The 17,290-nt window shown below is 44.3% G+C and overlaps 1 protein-coding gene across 1 annotated transcript; it reads left to right on the top strand.

Moving 5' to 3' along the window:
* The first annotated feature begins 4,795 nt into the window (after positions 1–4,795).
* Positions 4,796–15,919, top strand: VPS18 (VPS18 core subunit of CORVET and HOPS complexes). Its single transcript, XM_048486270.1, has 5 exons — positions 4,796–5,024; positions 8,445–8,586; positions 9,367–9,458; positions 11,435–13,305; positions 14,699–15,919. Exons 1-5 carry the CDS (start codon positions 4,934–4,936, stop codon positions 15,425–15,427), a joined length of 2,925 nt encoding a protein of 974 aa, XP_048342227.1. The 5' UTR covers positions 4,796–4,933; the 3' UTR covers positions 15,428–15,919.
* The last annotated feature ends 1,371 nt before the right edge of the window (positions 15,920–17,290 follow it).

The following is a 17,290-nucleotide window of genomic DNA, read 5'->3' as shown; positions in this document are numbered from 1 at the left end:
AGGCCCCTCCCTGCCAACACTCACTCTGCTGGCTTTTACTCTGTCTGCTGTTATCCTGCTGTCTTGCCCTTGCCCTGCCTGCTGTGCTGAGTCCAGGCGCTGGGGACAGGGCCGCACCCGGACATCCAGGACTCAGTCAAATTCTTATCAAAGTTCTACTCACACTATCTTTTTTTTATTGACATAAAAGTCACTATGGTTCTTCATTGCTCATTCTGAAAACAAAATTGAAACTTCAAATCTTTCTGAAAACAAAATTTAAACTTCAAGAAAATTTAAACTGAAGATGCCAGCCACAGATGTAGGTGAAACATCAGGAGAAAATGCTACTGGAACACGGCCATACAGACCAGAAACCCCACAACACTCCCAAATTGAAACTGCTTTTTTTCTTCAGTTTGCAGCATGCACATCCCTTTCCAGTATGTTAGTCAGTTTCCACCCCAGGTTTGCATCTACTTGTGCCGTGACCTGGGTCCCAGACTTACACCACCTTTTTGGGTAGTGTAAATCCATTGAGTCCCAAGGAGGGTTTTATGGTGGCAGGGAAGGGTTTTTTATATTCTGCCTTCCTGCATCACCTAAAACTTTCCTGGAAGCAGCAGGGCAGTGTGGCAGCAGTGATGTCCCCACCTGCCTGAGGCTCTGGATTGGGCTGATCAAAATTGCCCTTGCAGGGTGAAGCTTATCACTGTAAATCAACCTTCCTACAGCATTCAGTTGGTTCTGAAATCTGGTATAGGCACATTTAAAACTGCTTTTGCTTGCTTTCCCCCCATGTGAATACCTACAAGAAAAGCTGAACAACATATGTTGAATTGATCTATGAAGCAGAAATGGTTATGGGGTCAAGACTGACAGGCAAGCAGCCCCATCTCTCTGAAAAGATACTATTAGGACACAGGAAAATATACTTTGCTGTTCTAGCATCAGAAGTATTTCCAGCAGACTCATCAACTATGCAGGAATTCTAAACATGAATACTAGAAGAAGAGAATTGTTGCTTCTTCTCCCTCAGGGACCCAGTGTCAACTTTCCCATAGTTCTCCCCTGGGAAAAGAGGAACCAGATGAGGCTTTCAAATAATGAAATTCCCCCATTAGAACTGAAATAACTTGGTAGAGATAGTTCTTTTCAAGGAACAGTACTGGACTCTGTTTAGAACCCCTCCCCAATTTCCTTTAGGTGCCAGCTGCTGGGCACCTGCTCTTTCAGCTGCAATCCAAAACAACAGTTATCTTTTTCAAGGACCAACTAAGGCCTGGTTCACACATGTAGGAGAACGAGGTAACAGAAAAGAGCCCAGGCTGTCCTGTTTCAAAGTACAGGTGAAGGATCACATTTTTAGTGCTTCTGTATATTAAAAGTATCCTGCACTCCAGAAGCCTGACAGTTAGCTGTAACCCCAGCTGTAGCTTCAGTGAAGAATTCTGGGGAGCTTGAAAACTGTATCACTATTTTGTGACACTTTCGTAGGCCCCAAGAGGCATCCTGCTGGTTTTGATCTAAAACAGTAAAATGTGCCAGCAAGTCACAAATGACTCATGGAAAACCCATGAAATGGGTTTGAATGGATTTTCAAGGTAAGAGATGAGCAGAGGAAGTATGCCATTGCCTTCCCAGACTTCCTCCCATCCAAGTATGAACCTTGGTTAGCTTTCAAGCTCCCAAGAAGTGAGGCTGGTGTGGGCAATTAGGGTTCCTAACAGGGAAGTCTAAAAAATCTCTACAAACATACTGAGTGAAAGCTGGGACACATTAGCTACTATGGGTGTTAACTTGTTTAGCAAAACTAAGGAGATTGACAAGCGCTGCTATTGTTATCATCTGTCCCTGTACTTTTCTTGATCACATTTTACAGAATGACATCTCATTCTGTTTGTCCTGCCTTTTACAGTGGCTTGACCCTGTTTTTCTTCATAACCCAATACATAATACATAAATACCTGGGCGTCCTCTAACAAAGTGGACCCTCACCTGCAAACATTTACGCTGGACCAAATGCCTGTTAATCTTCAAAGAACGACAGTTTAACAAAGATGGCGCTCTGGGAATATTACAGTGCAATACTATACAGAGTTACTCCACTCTGATTCTATTATTGATTTCATTATTGCAGTTATTGGGGATGGCACAATAGACTTTCTTCTTTATCCATTTAGTCATGTCTGACTCTTGGATATTCTGTGAACCAATCCCCACCATGCTTCCGTTTGCCACAACTTCTTTCAATTGGTTGATGTTCATGCCCATCTCCCTCTTAATGGTTTCCAATCAACAAGTCATTGGCCTACCCCGTTTCTGTTTAACACTGACCATTCCGAGTAGCAGCTCTTTTTCAGTGAATTTGCCCTCATCACATGTCCAAAGTAGGCCAGCTTCTGTCTAGTTATCTTGCCCTCCAGGGACATTTCTGGGTTAATACGCTCCAGGACAGCTTTGTTGGTGATTCCAGCTGTCCATGGAATTCGTAAAAGTCTTCTCCAACACCACAGCTCAAAGGCATCCACTTTTCTTCTATCTGTTTTTGTCAGTGTCCATGTCTCACAACCATATGTCATGATTGGGAACACGATGGCTGTTGCCAGTCTTTGTTTGGTGGTGATTGAGACATCTTTGCACTTCCATAGTTGGTCCATACTCACCATGGCTGTACGCCCAAGGGCTAAGCATCGCCTGAGCTCTGCTGTCGGGCCACTATTAAGATGGATGAGGGATCCAAGGAAAATGAAGCTGTCAACCACTTCTATTTCTACGTTGTTGCTTTTAATATGGACTTCTTTGTTGGCAGTGGTCATGATCTTTGTCTTTTTGATGTTTAGGCGAAGTCCCATCTTTTTGCTTTCTTCTAGTTTCAGTACCAGTTTCTTCAGGTCCTTCTCACTCTCAGCCAGTAGGGTTGTATCATCTGCATACCTCAGGTTGCTGATGGTTCTTCTGCTGATTTTCACTCCAATATTTAAGTCCAGCTTCCTCATGATCACTTCTGCATAGAGGTTGAACAGAAAAGGAGTGAGAATGCATCCTTGTCTAGTACCCTTTTTGATCCTGAATCAGTCTGTGTCTCCATACCTGGTTCGCACTGTGGTTTCTTGGTTGTCATAGAGTGATTTGATCAATTTGATTAGGTGTATAGGCACTCCAGCTTGATTAGGTGTATAGGCATTCCAGCTTGGACATCAGGACATCAGGAAGTTCTTGTTCATTGATGTTGCCCAATTGGTTCTGTATGATTTTTACAAGTATCTTGCTGGCATGGGGTGCTAGGGCAATTGTTCTATAGTTGGCACAGTCTCTGGAGTTGCCTTTTTTTGGTAGTGGAATGAAAACTCATCTTTTTCATTCCTTTGGCCATGCGCAAGTCCTCCAGATCTTCTACCATAATGCTGTCAGTGCAGCTCTTGGGACTGGTGTGAGAAGTTCAGCAGGAATTCTATCAATACTAGGTGATTTGTTATTTGGCAGCTGCCTCAGGGCCCACTCCACTTCACTTGCCAACAGGTCTGGTTCTAGTTCCACTTGATCCAGTTCAAGTCCCTCTATGTGATCAGCATTGTTGCCAGCATATAGTTCCTCAGCATATTCTCTCCATCTCTTCTGGATGTCCAGCTGGTTGCTGATCTCCTTCCCATTATAATCCTTGATGGTTGCCTGTCGGGCAGAGAAAGGCTTCCTCACCTGCTTCACAGTCTTAAATCATTCTCTGGTGTTACCCTTCTTATAATTTTCTTCAAGGTTCTTGCATCAGGCCTTTAGGAAGTTGTTCTTATCTTTCCTAGCTTCTCTTTGGAAATCAGCATTGAGTTGTCTCATGTCATCTAACCTGCCCTTAGCCTCTCTTCTCTTATAAGCAATATGGAGGGTGGTTACAGTTAGCCAGTTTCCACCAAGTATTGGCTTCTTGTATGGCACATGTTTTGGGGCAGTTTCAACTATGGTTCCTTTGATCTCTGCCCATAGTTCATCTGGCTCTCCTTCTTCCTGTCTGAGTAAAGCAACCCCGTTTCTCACGTCAACTGCATATCATGCTGACATCGAATTTCTATACATAATTTGCAGTCTGTCTTTCAAGGTGGGCTACATAATTTTAAGCAGTGCAACCAAAGCACAATAATAATAAACAATACAGTAAAACGAGATTATAAATTTAGAGTAGAGCACTAAAACAATATACTACATTCCACAAACAATGAAAGCAAATTGGATTACAAAATTAGAGAAACAATGTGACAGTAAAAGCAATGAAAACTACAGAAATGAATTTTGACCCTGTTGTTTTAAAAATATTGCCCTCTTGAATAATTTGCTATTCTAATTTAAAACGTGGAGTGCTTTGCTATTTTGATCCAACACCTGTACATCATCACATGCATTTCCACCCAGGTTCTTTCTGACTCCTTGAACAGAGTCGGCAGCTCCGGGTTGGGAAATTCCTTACGGTTGGGGTTGAGAGCCTGGGGCGGATGGAGTTGGGGTAAAGGGGGTGGGGGGCTCAAGAAGGTTTAATGCCACACGGTCCAAAGCAGCATCCTCCCCACAGGAGACCTGGACATTAGTTAGAATTCTGGGAGATCTCGAGCCACCTCCTGGAGGTTGGCAACCCTACCCTGCAAACACTGCCAGCCCACTTACATCTACGCCGTGGATTTCCGGACTAAGAGTTTGCAATGCATCCTAGACACAGACTTTGACAGTGTTGAAGTCAATAGGCTTAACCAGGCCGGGGGTTGCAAAGCGGCTTCCAAACCGACCGCCAGACTCTATGGTCCAGGATTCGCTCCGGAAACAGGAAGCGCCGTCCAAGGGCCAGCCTCTGCCCACGGGGATCGACGCTGTCGCGGGTCAGCTGAGCGCCGACGGAACAAGCGGAGGAAGCCGGGGATTGAGAGGGGCCGCCGATCGCCGTTGCAGGGGCGAGGCCCTGGGAGAGGCTATGGCTTCCATTCTGGACGACTACCAGGACTCCATCTCCAACATGGCCTCTTCGCAGCAGATCCGCGGCAGCCTGGGCATCCCGCATACCGGTAGGAGCGGGGAGGGTTCCCGGTCCGGTCGAGCCTCGTGAATTCCTTGTTCAGCGGGCATGTGCGCGGCCTCAGCACGGTCTTCGTATTAGCGTTTTATATTAATCGTTAAATGGTCACCAGAGGCTTGCAAGTCGCTAATGTGTCTGTAGAGAAAAATCCAGGTTTTAATATCTAGGGCAGGGGTCGGGAACCTTTTCCCCTCAAAGAGCCATTTGGCCCACCATCCCCCGCTCCCCCGCCCACTTGCTCGCTCGCGCCCCCACCACCCGCTCACCCCCCCCCGCCTGCAGGGCAGGCGTAGATGGGCCCGGCCGCTCGGCCTGGCCGGCCGCCAGGCGAATGAAGCACCCGCCCTGCTCCTTGCAGGGCGGGTGAAGAGGGTCCCGGCGGCTCGGCCTGGCCGACCGCTGGGCAAGTGAAGCGCCCGCCCTGCAAGGAGCAGGGCGGGCGAAGAGGGTCCCGGTGGCTCAGCCTGGCCGGCGGCCGGGCAAGTGAAGCTCCTGCCCTGCTCCTTGCAGGGCGGGCGAAGAGGGTCCCGGCGGCTCGGCCTGGCCGGCCGCCGGGCAAGTGAAGCGCCCGCCCTGCTCCTTGCAGGGCGGGCGAAGAGGGTCCCGGCGGCTCGGCTCATGGAGCCGCAGAACAGCGGCGGAAGAGCCGCATGCGGCTCGCGAGCTGCGGGTTCCCGACCCCTGATCTAGGGGATGTTTGTTTTGGTCCCACCTGCACTCCGGATGCGCTTTTTTTTCTTCATTCAGATATACGTTATATTAGGTTTTACAGTAGTTCATCTGGAATTTAAAATATTGCAGGAGAAAGCCAACTCCTCATCAGAACCAAATCTCTTTCTGAGATGCATCCTTAAGCTGCTGATTATTTGATAAGCAGTGGTAGTTTGTGAGCATCCTGATTGCGTTTCAGAATAATATCTGAAAGATACAGCTCCTGATTTGTTTGAGGATACCCCATTTTTAATAGGTTAGTTTCTTGTGCTGCTGTGGAACAACGAATTTTGTGCCAGGTTTTCCAAGTACACTTGCAAGGGAACATTTTCCCAAGAACACTAGTAGAAATCACTCTGATGTCAGTGCTCCCCGCCCCCTTCCCACCTTGCAATGAAGGTGATATTAACTTGGGAAAGAACCCACAACTTATAATTCTTGCCCCGCCCCGCCCGTTCTGCTGGGAGGCAATAGCTATGAACTGATCCTTAGCTGATCTTGTTTTAAGGGTTGCCAGGAACCAGGGAAGGATGCTGTAGGAGGCTTAGGAAAAAGGGATATCTGTGAAGGACAGATATGATGAAATAGCTTTAATGTTATCTGTTTATGCACAGTCAGGTTGGTGTCTGTATTCTGCTAATGAGCATGAATTGCATTTTGCTGCCCCACGGATGTCATGTTGCTTCTCAGTTCAATGACAAACTAGAAGTTTCTCTCTGTGCTTGAAAAGAGACTAACTTCCCATGGGCTGGTTTTGAAACCTCACATTTCCCAGGATTTGTGTGTATGTTTTGTCAAGACACTTCTGACTTTTGGAAACCTTATGAATTAATGATCCCCAAATCATCTTATTAACAGCCTTGTTCAGGTCTTCCAAAACGAGGGCCGTAGCTTCTTTGAGTTGGGTCTATTGTTGGGTCTTCCTTTTATCCTTCTGTTTTCATTTTTTCCTAGCATTATTGTCTTTTCCAGTGACACTTGACTTCTCATAATATGACCAAACTACAATAAGCATAGTCAGGCTTAATCAGGAAGAGCGAAGGCTTGATTTAATCTACAACCCAATTATTGCTTTTTGGGGGACAGTCCACGATATCTGTAAAACTCTCCTCCAACACCACATTTCAAGTGAATCAACGTCCTCCTTGTCTGCTTTGTTCATTGTCCAATTTTTAGGTCTATACATATTAATGAGGAATATTGTAGTATGAACTACCTTGGACTCCAGCAACACTTCCTTACATCTAAGGATCTTTTCTAGCCTTTCCAAGGCTGCTCTTCCCTATCTCATTCTCTTTCCGATTTCTTGGTTGCAGGTCCCTTTTTATTGGTGATGGAGCCAATGAATAGAAAATCAGCCTTAAAGTTGTTCAGCCTTATTCCTGCTCTGACACTTTCTGTTGAACCTTTCTGCCAGTTATGTGGTGTCATTTGTAGATCTCAAATTGTTAATGTTCCTTCCACCAGTTTTTACTTCACCTTCATCTAAATTTAATCCAGCTTTCTTTATGACATGTTTTGCATATAGGCTTTGAAAGGCCATTTATCTGTAAAATAACACTAATAATCTGCTGCAATGTAGGTGTTGCAAAAATATGCGCTGTCCTTATTTGTACATCTGCTGTTGCTTTTCTCTGCTGGTCTGCTGCACATTAAATATTGCCTAAAACCTGGTGATTGAAGTCTGAGTGAATGTGTGTAGGGAGGTCAGACTAGTGTAAAGCAAGACACTGCTTTCGCTCAGGGCTTGATTGGCTGATGTTACTCTACTGCAAACCCAAGGGATTCTAAATGGAATTGTTTCAGTGGTATTTGAGGAGAGAATGGTTGGCCTGTTTCCCTTATTTAAATCATCTTCTCCCTCAAACTGTAGACCTTCATGGGAAAAGACAAGGACAGCTTCTACCATTCTTTGTTTGCCCTCACAAAGCTAATAGGGACTGAGGGAGAAGTTCTTTAGATCAGCGAAATCATGTAAGGGACAGGGTTAAGCAGCCCCTTCCTCAAGCACTAGAGGCCCCAACTGTATTGTTTCCTGTGTTTGCTTTGGAATAAGCAAGCCTATGGGAGAACCAATCCCAGATTTTCCACATCATGTCTAGTTAGTCCCCAGGATTGCTCCTGTCATTAGAAAGCTTATGCATATTACAGCGCAGTCCTATACAAAGTGACTCCACTGAAAACCTGTTGATTAGGACTGGAGTAATTCTGCATAGGATTGCACTCTAAGATTCTTAATACAAGAGGGCATCTCTGATCATTTTATATTAGTACCCAGTGCTGCTTCTGTTCTTAAGTATGCAGCAAATTCAGCTGCATGATTATTTGTGTGCTTTGTGTTTCCTTTATATTGTTCATGTTTATTGATCATCTGGTTTCTGACTAGAAAAGTTAAACACTGATGAATCTTGGTAGGATGGATAAAATAAATTAAGTCTTCTCTCAATTTTTTCTGGAGCAAAAGGACAGTTGCTGCATTCAGCAGTTTGTTCTGTGCAGCACAAGACAATATGAGAATTGTCAAGTCCAAGATCCACTAGTTTCCAGTGAGCTGTTTTTGAGAGCTGGCATGTAGGATGTAAATGCAGCAGCCTTTCCCTGCCATTTTGCCTCAGTTTTGCATGCAACTTCTGCTTTCTTTCAACATATGCCACTGCTGTTTAATTTTTTTTAACTTGCAGTTTTCATTTTCTTTAAGGTTACGTGAATGCTCGGCTGGAAAAAGAGACTCACATTTTTAACAAACAGAGGATTGACTTCACTCCTCCTGAAAAGATTAACAGCCTGGTGGTCTCCTCTAACCAGCTATGTATGAGTCTTGGGAAAGACATCATTTTTAGGTAACTTGAACATCTCATTGCTTTTCTTTCTCTTCCCGATTAGTAAATTCAATCCATAATGGGGTGTGTGTAAGCTGGGTAGATATTTAATCATATCAGATAATGTGTTACAGTCAATGATGCTTGGATGTAGTGTTGAATCTCACCTTTTGTGTCCTGTTCTAAATTTCGTGGTGATGGCAGTGAGCTTTAAAGTAACAACAGCTCCGCCCACCCCACCTCCAGCATTACAGCAAATGGTTTCTTTGAAATCGAATGTCATTAAATAGTTTTTTTAATCAAATGACTTTTTCTAGAACACCCTAAAATTATTGCTTCACATAAACAAAACCTTCGTAGAAGTGAGCCATGGCAATTGACGACATGTTGCATCAATGTCACGTAACTCTTATATTGAATCAAACCATTAGTCTGCCAAGGTCAATCTCATCTACTCAGAGGCAGCTGCTCTCCAGCATCTCAGGCACAGATCTTTTGTATCACTCCCATCACTCCCAAGTGAAGATGCCAGGGATTGAACTTTGGACCTTCTGCATTCCAAGCAATGCTCTACCACTGAGTTATGGCCCATCCCCAACTCAGCCTAATGCACCTGATAGGTTTGCTACAAGGATAACATTGAGAAGGTGAAAATGTTGTAAGCTGCTTTGGGGCCTCATTGGGAGGAAAGGAAGGACATTAACTAAGTAAATAAATCAATTATCTCCTTTCAAGTGGCAAAGTTTCTACACTTAGTTTCTCCTACTGTTAAGTCATTTGTATTCTTCCCCCTTTTATTAGACTTGACCTGGCCAAAGCAGATGAACCTAACCAGGTGGAGCTTGGAAGAAAAGATGAAGCCAAAGTTCACAAGTTGTTTCTGGATCACACAGGTGAGATGAGCTCTTTGACATTCAGTAAATGTCTCAGAGTTATTGTGGTCAGGAATTGTGTGCATTTCAGGAATTGTGTGCATCTTTGCTGCCTTTCTCCAAAATTCTGAATTGATTAGCAAGAATTGTATAGTTGTAGCATACAGAGATGTCCACTGTAGCTTATACTTTGTAGTAGGGTAACATTTGCAAATAACCTTTAAGGCCTTTATTGTGCTATCTTAACTTAATATGACATCTAACATAAGATATTAAGACAAAAATATCAAAACTCCAAATAGTATTAGGTATTGATGTTGTTCTGAGCATCATATTTTGGATGAAGACACAAAAAGGTTGTAAGACTTTCACATGGGAAATGTTGGAGGTCCCTTAGCAATCATCACATTTCTGTGTAATGGCTTTGGTCTTGTCACAAGTTAGGGGGTAATGATTTCATGTTGGCATTCAAGACAATACGTGGGTTTATATATTTCAGAAGGTATATTGTATATTATTTTTAGAACATACCTAAAACATTCTTCTGTCTAAGAGATTATGCCCACTGCAGTGTCTTTGTGATCCTCTGTTAATTGGCTGTTGGGGTTTTCTGGGCAGTGTGACTGTGGTCTGGGAGCTTTTGCTCCTATTGTTTTGCCCACAACTGTGACTGGCACCTTCAAAGACATTTCATGGTAAGACGTGTTACCAGACTGATCTGTGGTGGGTTGAAGGAGCCCCGTTTTCCAGCTCTACCCTTCCTGCCAACTTTGGGGTGCCTAGCAGTTCTGTTTCAAGATGGAGAGCCCATTCTCTGCATTGGCTAGTGTACCCACAAGGACAGAAAATCTTGTCTGGTCTTGCCCTTGCCCATATCTGCCTTACAAAATAGCCTGTTGCTCCCTTCCTAAAGGAATTAAAGCAAAGACCACACTTCTGCTGTGGAACTCCGCTTTCCAACTCCAGCCCTGGACTATCTGCCTCGCTAATGACAAAGAACTTGCTAATGTGATTGTTCCAAGTGTTCCTGTCAGTACAGCTCTAATCTTAATTTCTTCCTCTAACTTCTGTCTCAAGAGCACCTTATTTACATTTTCTGTTATCTTACAGCTGTAATTCAGTCTGATAATTTCCCCCCTTCAGGCACTCCCTGACTCAGCCCATTAATGCCAAGTACCAAAGCATTAATTTTAATTACTACACAAATCAACTTGAGCATCGACGCCCAAGTTGATCACATCTCTTTTGTCTTTCCCTGGAAAGGCAAGGCTCCCCTTTGTCTTGGTAAATTAAGGGTCACTCTGCATAACCCTAAGTAGCCCCCCTCTCCCAGTAGCCAGAGTTCAGTATCTCTGGATACCTCTCTGCCTGTTGATTTTGTCCCCAACACATTACTTTTTTTACCAGAGCTAGCATTGGTTGCTCAGTTCTATTCATCGTACCTCAATTCGCCTTCAGAATCTGGTAAAGTATCTTCCCTAAAAAATCCCCAGTTCCCTCCATCTGTCTCCAAACCTATTCCCTCAACACTGCTTATATTCTAGGACTGCATGTGTGTTCTGCTGCTTTGATTATTGTGTGCCTGTACGTTTATTAAATTAAATTAAAATTGTTTTTTAAGAATTCACTGTCTTGTGGATTTCTTGTGAAGGCACTTTTCCATAAACATAGGCAGCAAAGATTCCAAGCTTACCCAACCCCTCGCTAAGCAAAAAGTCCACATTTGCTAATTCCCTGACTCAAAAAGGGACAGACTTCCACCATTTCAGTTTTCAGATGTGTTTCTTGCCATGGCACTGTATCATGAAGAGAAATGCATTTTACCGTGACATGCCTCTGAAAATGCCAGCCATAGATCTGGGTGAAACACTAGGAGCAAAAGCTACCAGACCACGGCCACACAGCACAGAAAACTCACAACAGCCAGTTGATGCTGGCTACGAAAGCCTTCAACAACAATGCCTCTGTTAATTATTTCCCATTTTGGTCCCTTGCAGGTTCTCACCTTGTAATTGCCCTGAACACCAGCGAATGCCTCTATTTGAACCGAAATGCTCAGAAGGTGCGACCCCTGTCTCGGTGGAAAGGTCACTTGATTGAAAGTGTAGGTTGGAACAAGATCTTGGGCTCGGAGACCAACACTGGCCCGATTTTAGTGGGAACATCCCAAGGACACATATATGAAGCTGAGATTTCTATCACTGAGGGTGGCCTCTTTGGCACAACCCCTGACCAGTACTTCCGCTTTATTTACAACTTGGAGGAGGAGGCAGGGCCTGCCCCAGTGTGCTGTCTAGAGATGGAACGAGGAATTGATGGGAAATGTTTTATCATTGCCACCACTCGTAAGAGACTCTTCCAGTTTGTTGGTAAGATTCCAGAAGGGACTGATCCACAAGGCTTTGGAGCCATATTTAATATGCCTTCTAACCATCTGCCTGGGTTCCGTGAGTTTCCTGCCAGCTTTGGCTACAGTGAGATAGCATTCTACACTCCAAAACTTCGCTCTTCTCCAAATGCTTTTGCTTGGATGATGGGAAATGGCGTCTTGTATGGATCGCTGGACTATGGACGTCCTGACTCTATTCTGAGTGACGAGCAAGTCTGGGAATATCCTTCTGATGTCGATGTTACTGTCAACAAGCCCATCTCCATAGTGCTTACACAGTTCCATTTCCTGCTGCTGTTTCCTGATCAAGTGAAGGCCGTCTGCACTCTGAATGGCCAAGTTGTCTTCCAGGATATGTTCCTGGATAAGTTTGGCTCTTTAACACGTATGATCAAAGATCCCTCATATGGACAAATCTGGATTCACACAGAAAAGGTAGTGTTTCGGTACAATGTGCAGCGAGAGTCCCGAGATGTGTGGAAGATGTACATGAACATTAACAAATTTGATTTGGCCAAAGAGTATTGCAAGGACCGTCCCGAATGTCTGGATATTGTCCTGGCAAAAGAGGCAGAATACTGCTTCCAGAACAAGAGATACCTGGACAGTGCCAAGTGTTATGCCATGACCCAAAATTATTTTGAGGAGATTGCCCTTAAATTTATTGAAGCCAAGCAGGAAGAAGCATTGATGGAGTTTCTCCTTAAGAAGTTGGCCAGCTTGAAGTCCTCAGAAAAGACTCAGACCACTCTGCTGACCATCTGGCTAACAGAACTTTATTTAAATCATCTGGGAATGCTGGAAGGGGATCCCTCAAAACAGAGCCTCTACGTGAAGACTCGGGACAATTTCCGCAGTTTTTTGGGTAGCCCCAAAAATAAAGACTGCCTGTTAAACAACCGGACAACCATTTATGAGCTGTTAGCCAGCCATGGGGACACAGAAAATATGGTACACTTTGCTGTCCTCATGCATGACTATGAACGGGTGATAGCCCATCATTGCCAGCATGATAACTACAGTGCAGCCCTAAAAGTCTTGTCTAAAATCAGGGATGAGGCGCTTTTTTACAAGTTTTCTCCTGTCTTGATCCAGCACATCCCCACGATGGTGGTAGACGCTTGGATTGAAATGGGCAAGCAACTGGATGCCAGGAACCTCATCCCTGCCCTTGTCAACTACAGTCAGAGTGGCAGCACTAAGCAGATCAGCGAAGCCATTCGATATCTGGAGTTCTGTGTGTACGAGCTGAAGGAAACTCATCAGGCCATTCATAACTACCTGTTATCACTCTATGCTGTGTGTGACCCTAAATCATTGTTGGTCTATCTGGAAAATGCCGGATCCTACTCAGACAAGATCCACTGTGACCTGAAGTATGCGCTTCGGCTATGTGCAGAACACGGCCACCACCAAGCTTGTGTCCATGTATATAAAGTTATGGAGATGTATGAGGAGGCTGTGGATCTAGCTTTGCAGGTAGGTGTGCTGGTGCATGAACAGTAAGCATCATGAAGTTGCATTCTTGAAAGGCCAAAGGCTAAGAGCAGAGGTGGACTTGGACATTAAATTAGCTCCAAATGGCCCAGCCTGACAGTGGGTGTTGGTTCTCCCATTGCTGCTCAGCTTGCACCTGCCTAGTGGCAGAAAAGGGAAGGCAGTGAATGAGCTTTGTCCCTCATTGCCACTGACTGGGTGCTAACCAAGGGACCCCTGCAGCTCTGCCAGGACCAACAAGGCTTTACTTGTTCCTGGCGGTGGCCCACCAGGAATTTCCTTGCTGAGTTTATGCAGGTTCCATTTACCTGTCTTTACTCATCTTCCATGAATTTGTCTAATAGCTTTGGAAGCCATTGTGGAAGTGAATTACATCTTGCATGAAGGTCAGTTCCTTTTGTCTATCCGCCACTGACTACCAGTATATTTATCTGGGTGACCCTAGTGTTGTGAATTGGAAAGAGCTTCACAGATTTTTACCTGTGAGTGACATAGAAGGAGTGAAGGAGTGCAAGGACTGGGAACTGGTTCTGGATGGTAGGAGGGACATAGAGGTTAGAGTAACAGACTATGATATGGGACAACCAGGCTTGAATCTCCTCAACCTTGGAAACTTGCTGAGTGACGTTGGGCTTCTCACAGCCTAACCTACTTCCCAGTGTGCTGGGAGAATGATGTGATAGGTGGCTTTGAGTTCCCTATAGGGAGAAAACAGTATATAACTTTCAAAGTGGAGTTTAATTTAACTCTTCAAAAAACCACTGCAGGACTAACATAGACCCCTAAAGAGGCCAAAATGTGTAGGGAATTTTTATCTGAGTAATAAAAGATATTTTTACCTATTTTGCACCTCCAGCCTTGGGCTGATTTTTAAAAAAATCTTCTGTTACCTGGCAAAGAACAGGGGGATGATTTGGGCCTTGAAAGATGAATGTAGCTGAGAGTTGCTATGGAATTAATGAAAGGATTCTGTAGCTTTTATAAAGTTTATTTTTCCCCATCTTCTGCCAGGATTATATGAGTCTTGAGAAGAAAAGAAAATGTGACTAGCTATAAAAGGAAATGATATGTGAAAGCTACTTAGAAATGCAGCCCTGGTTGAACAGTGTACCTTGACATATCTCTGGATTGCTAACTTTTCAAAATGATCTCTAAATACTTCAAGTGATAGCCAGAACTGGGTTTAATGATCAGCATCTGGTTCCTGTATCAATGTTCTGATGCTTTTGTTGTCAGAAATGGGAGAAACCAGTAAGTGTTTGGTTGTGGACCACGGCCACACAGCCCGGAAAACCCACCACAGCCAGTTGAATGCGGCCATGAAAGCCTTTGACAGAACAGTGTTTCTTTTTAATTTTTTGGGTGTTTGCTTTAGGTGGATGTGGATATGGCAAAGTCCTGTGCAGACCTCCCTGAAGATGATGAAGAGCTGCGGAAGAAGTTGTGGCTGAAAATTGCTCGGCATGTGGTCCAGGAAGAGAAGGATGTGAAGAAGGCCATGGCCTGCCTTTCCAGCTGCAACTTGTTGAAGATAGAAGACGTTCTGCCATTCTTTCCAGACTTTGTCACTATTGACCACTTTAAGGAAGCCATTTGCAACTCTCTGGAGGCCTACAACAAGCACATAGAAGAGCTGAAGACAGAAATGGAAGAAGCAACACAGAGTGCCAAGAGGATTCGGGAAGACATTCAGGAGATGAGGAATAAATATGGGTCTGTGGAGTCCCAGGAAAAATGTGCAGCTTGTGACTTTCCTCTTCTAAATCGCCCCTTTTATCTCTTCCTCTGTGGCCACATGTTCCACTACGATTGCCTTCTCCAGGAGGTCTATCCCAATTTGCCGGCCTATAAGCAGGCTAAATTGGAGGACCTTCAGAAGAAGCTTTCAGCCACAGGCCAGCCTTCCAAATCCCACCATCGCCCTAAGGACACAGACATGTCTGGCCAAGGAAAAGGCCAGCCAACTCGGGAACAAATGAAAGCTGACATTGATGATATTGTGGCAGCTGAATGCGTGTACTGTGGAGAGCTAATGATCCGATCAATTGACAAGCCTTTTATTGATCCACAGAGATATGAATCGGAGATGCAGAGTTGGCTGTAGGGTCAGTGGGTCCCTGCTTGTGAGCATGAAGCTGCCTGCAAAGCATGAATGTTGGTGTCTGAACTCTAGGCATCTTACAGCAATTGACTTCTCTACAGAGTTGGAAAAAAGTATTCTAAATATCTGTAAAGTGTTAAATTTGCTCTGCAGAGTGGGGGAGTCAATGGTAGTTCTGGTTCCTAGGGGACATTGACTTCCAGCAAATGTATTGCAGCTCTATAAGACACCCTGCCTGCTTTGTATATGGGTTTTGTTTAGAAAGTTCCCCAATGCAAATACTGAGTGGGATTTTACGTCACTGAGAGAGAAACGGCAACAATGGCTTGTGAACCATTTCCCTTATTTCTATGAAGAATTTGGCAGTGGTGGGGATGCCTAGTTGTATACACCTTTATTGTTTTCAAATGTGAAACTCTTTTTTGTTATCCTTTTGTAATGAGATGCGGTTCATTTTCTGTTTCTGAAACATTAAAGGGAGAAATTATGCACAAATTCTTGTTCTTTTTGCATTTATGTGGTATGAAATGTCATTTTCCAGCAGAGCAATTCCATGTAAATTCTACATTTTTATGCTGCTCTTTTGGGATTGCAGTCTCCTTTTTTCCAAGTTTCCTGAAGGGTTATTTTGTTCATCTACGTGTTATTGAAATTCCCAGAGGATTTCTTCATTTTGTTCAAAGTAAATAGAATAAATTATGACACTATGATTGAGACCATTTGTGCAGGATTGTTTGTTTTGGCTGTCCTTTCATTTAATTGGCCATTCTCTCAGGCTAGATTACTGTAATTCGTTCAATGCTGGGCTATCCTTGAGACTACTTTGGAAACTGCAGCTGGTCCAGAACATGGTCGCCAGAGGACTCACTGGGACACCAGTGAAGGAGTACATTAGGCCTGTGCTCCACCGGCTGCACTGGTTGCCAGCTGAGTTCTGGATTGTTTTTAAGATTTTGGTATTAACCTATAAGGCTTTGAGCAGCCTGGGACTCTTGTATCTTCAGAACAGGAATATAAAATGAGACACTATGCTAGGCTGACCAGACGTCCTGCCTTAAAACAATTTGTCCCGCGGGTTTTTTCAAGTGTCCCGATTTTTGGAAGGCTGCCGCACTGCCTTCTGGGGCGCAAGGCAGTGTGGCAGCCTCCCGCGCACGCAGCCATAGGAGCACTGCAGGAGCACTGCCGCGCACGCAGGAGCACTGCCCAGAAGGCAGTGCACTCCTGTGGCTGCACGCGCATGTGCGCGCGCGTGTCCCGGTTTACAAAGGTGACCATCTGGTCACCTTACACTATGCCCACTGGCAACAATGGTATTACAAAGGAGATAAAGTGCAGTGCAATGTTAATACTGACAGGTGCTCTAATATAAACGTGTGTTACATATCAAAAAACATTACACCAACATTACAAGAACATGGTGGCCTCGTGCCTACCAGAAAGAGAGATAATTTAGTCAACAAACAGGACGTCTCCTGACTTTTAGAGATGGTAATTCCTTAAAAGGAATTGTTGCCAGTGGGGATAGTGTGTCATTTTATACTCCTGGTATACACATTGCCCACATTAGTTACATTTTGAAATTTGTATCTTCAGAACTGCATCTCCCCATATCAATTCAAGTATCAATTCAAGCGATTCAAGTAATGCAAGTGAGGAGGAGAATTAGGACAGATTAAGTGAAAAAGCTGTCTGGATCCCCATGTCTGAAATGGTAACAGTCAAGGCAGAACTCCATCTTATTGCTGACCAAGCCAGGGCCAACAGTTTGTTTTTTGTTTGGGCTGTGTTGTAAAGAGCCTGTTTTCCAGTGACGGAGCAGGATTGTCTCAGCCATAGCAATATTCTGTTTCAGGTGCCGTGTCA

Source organism: Sphaerodactylus townsendi, linkage group LG02, assembly GCF_021028975.2.
Source record: "Sphaerodactylus townsendi isolate TG3544 linkage group LG02, MPM_Stown_v2.3, whole genome shotgun sequence".
In the NCBI taxonomy this organism is placed as follows: Eukaryota; Metazoa; Chordata; class Lepidosauria; order Squamata; family Sphaerodactylidae; genus Sphaerodactylus; species Sphaerodactylus townsendi.
This window is presented reverse-complemented; position numbering and strand designations above follow the sequence as displayed.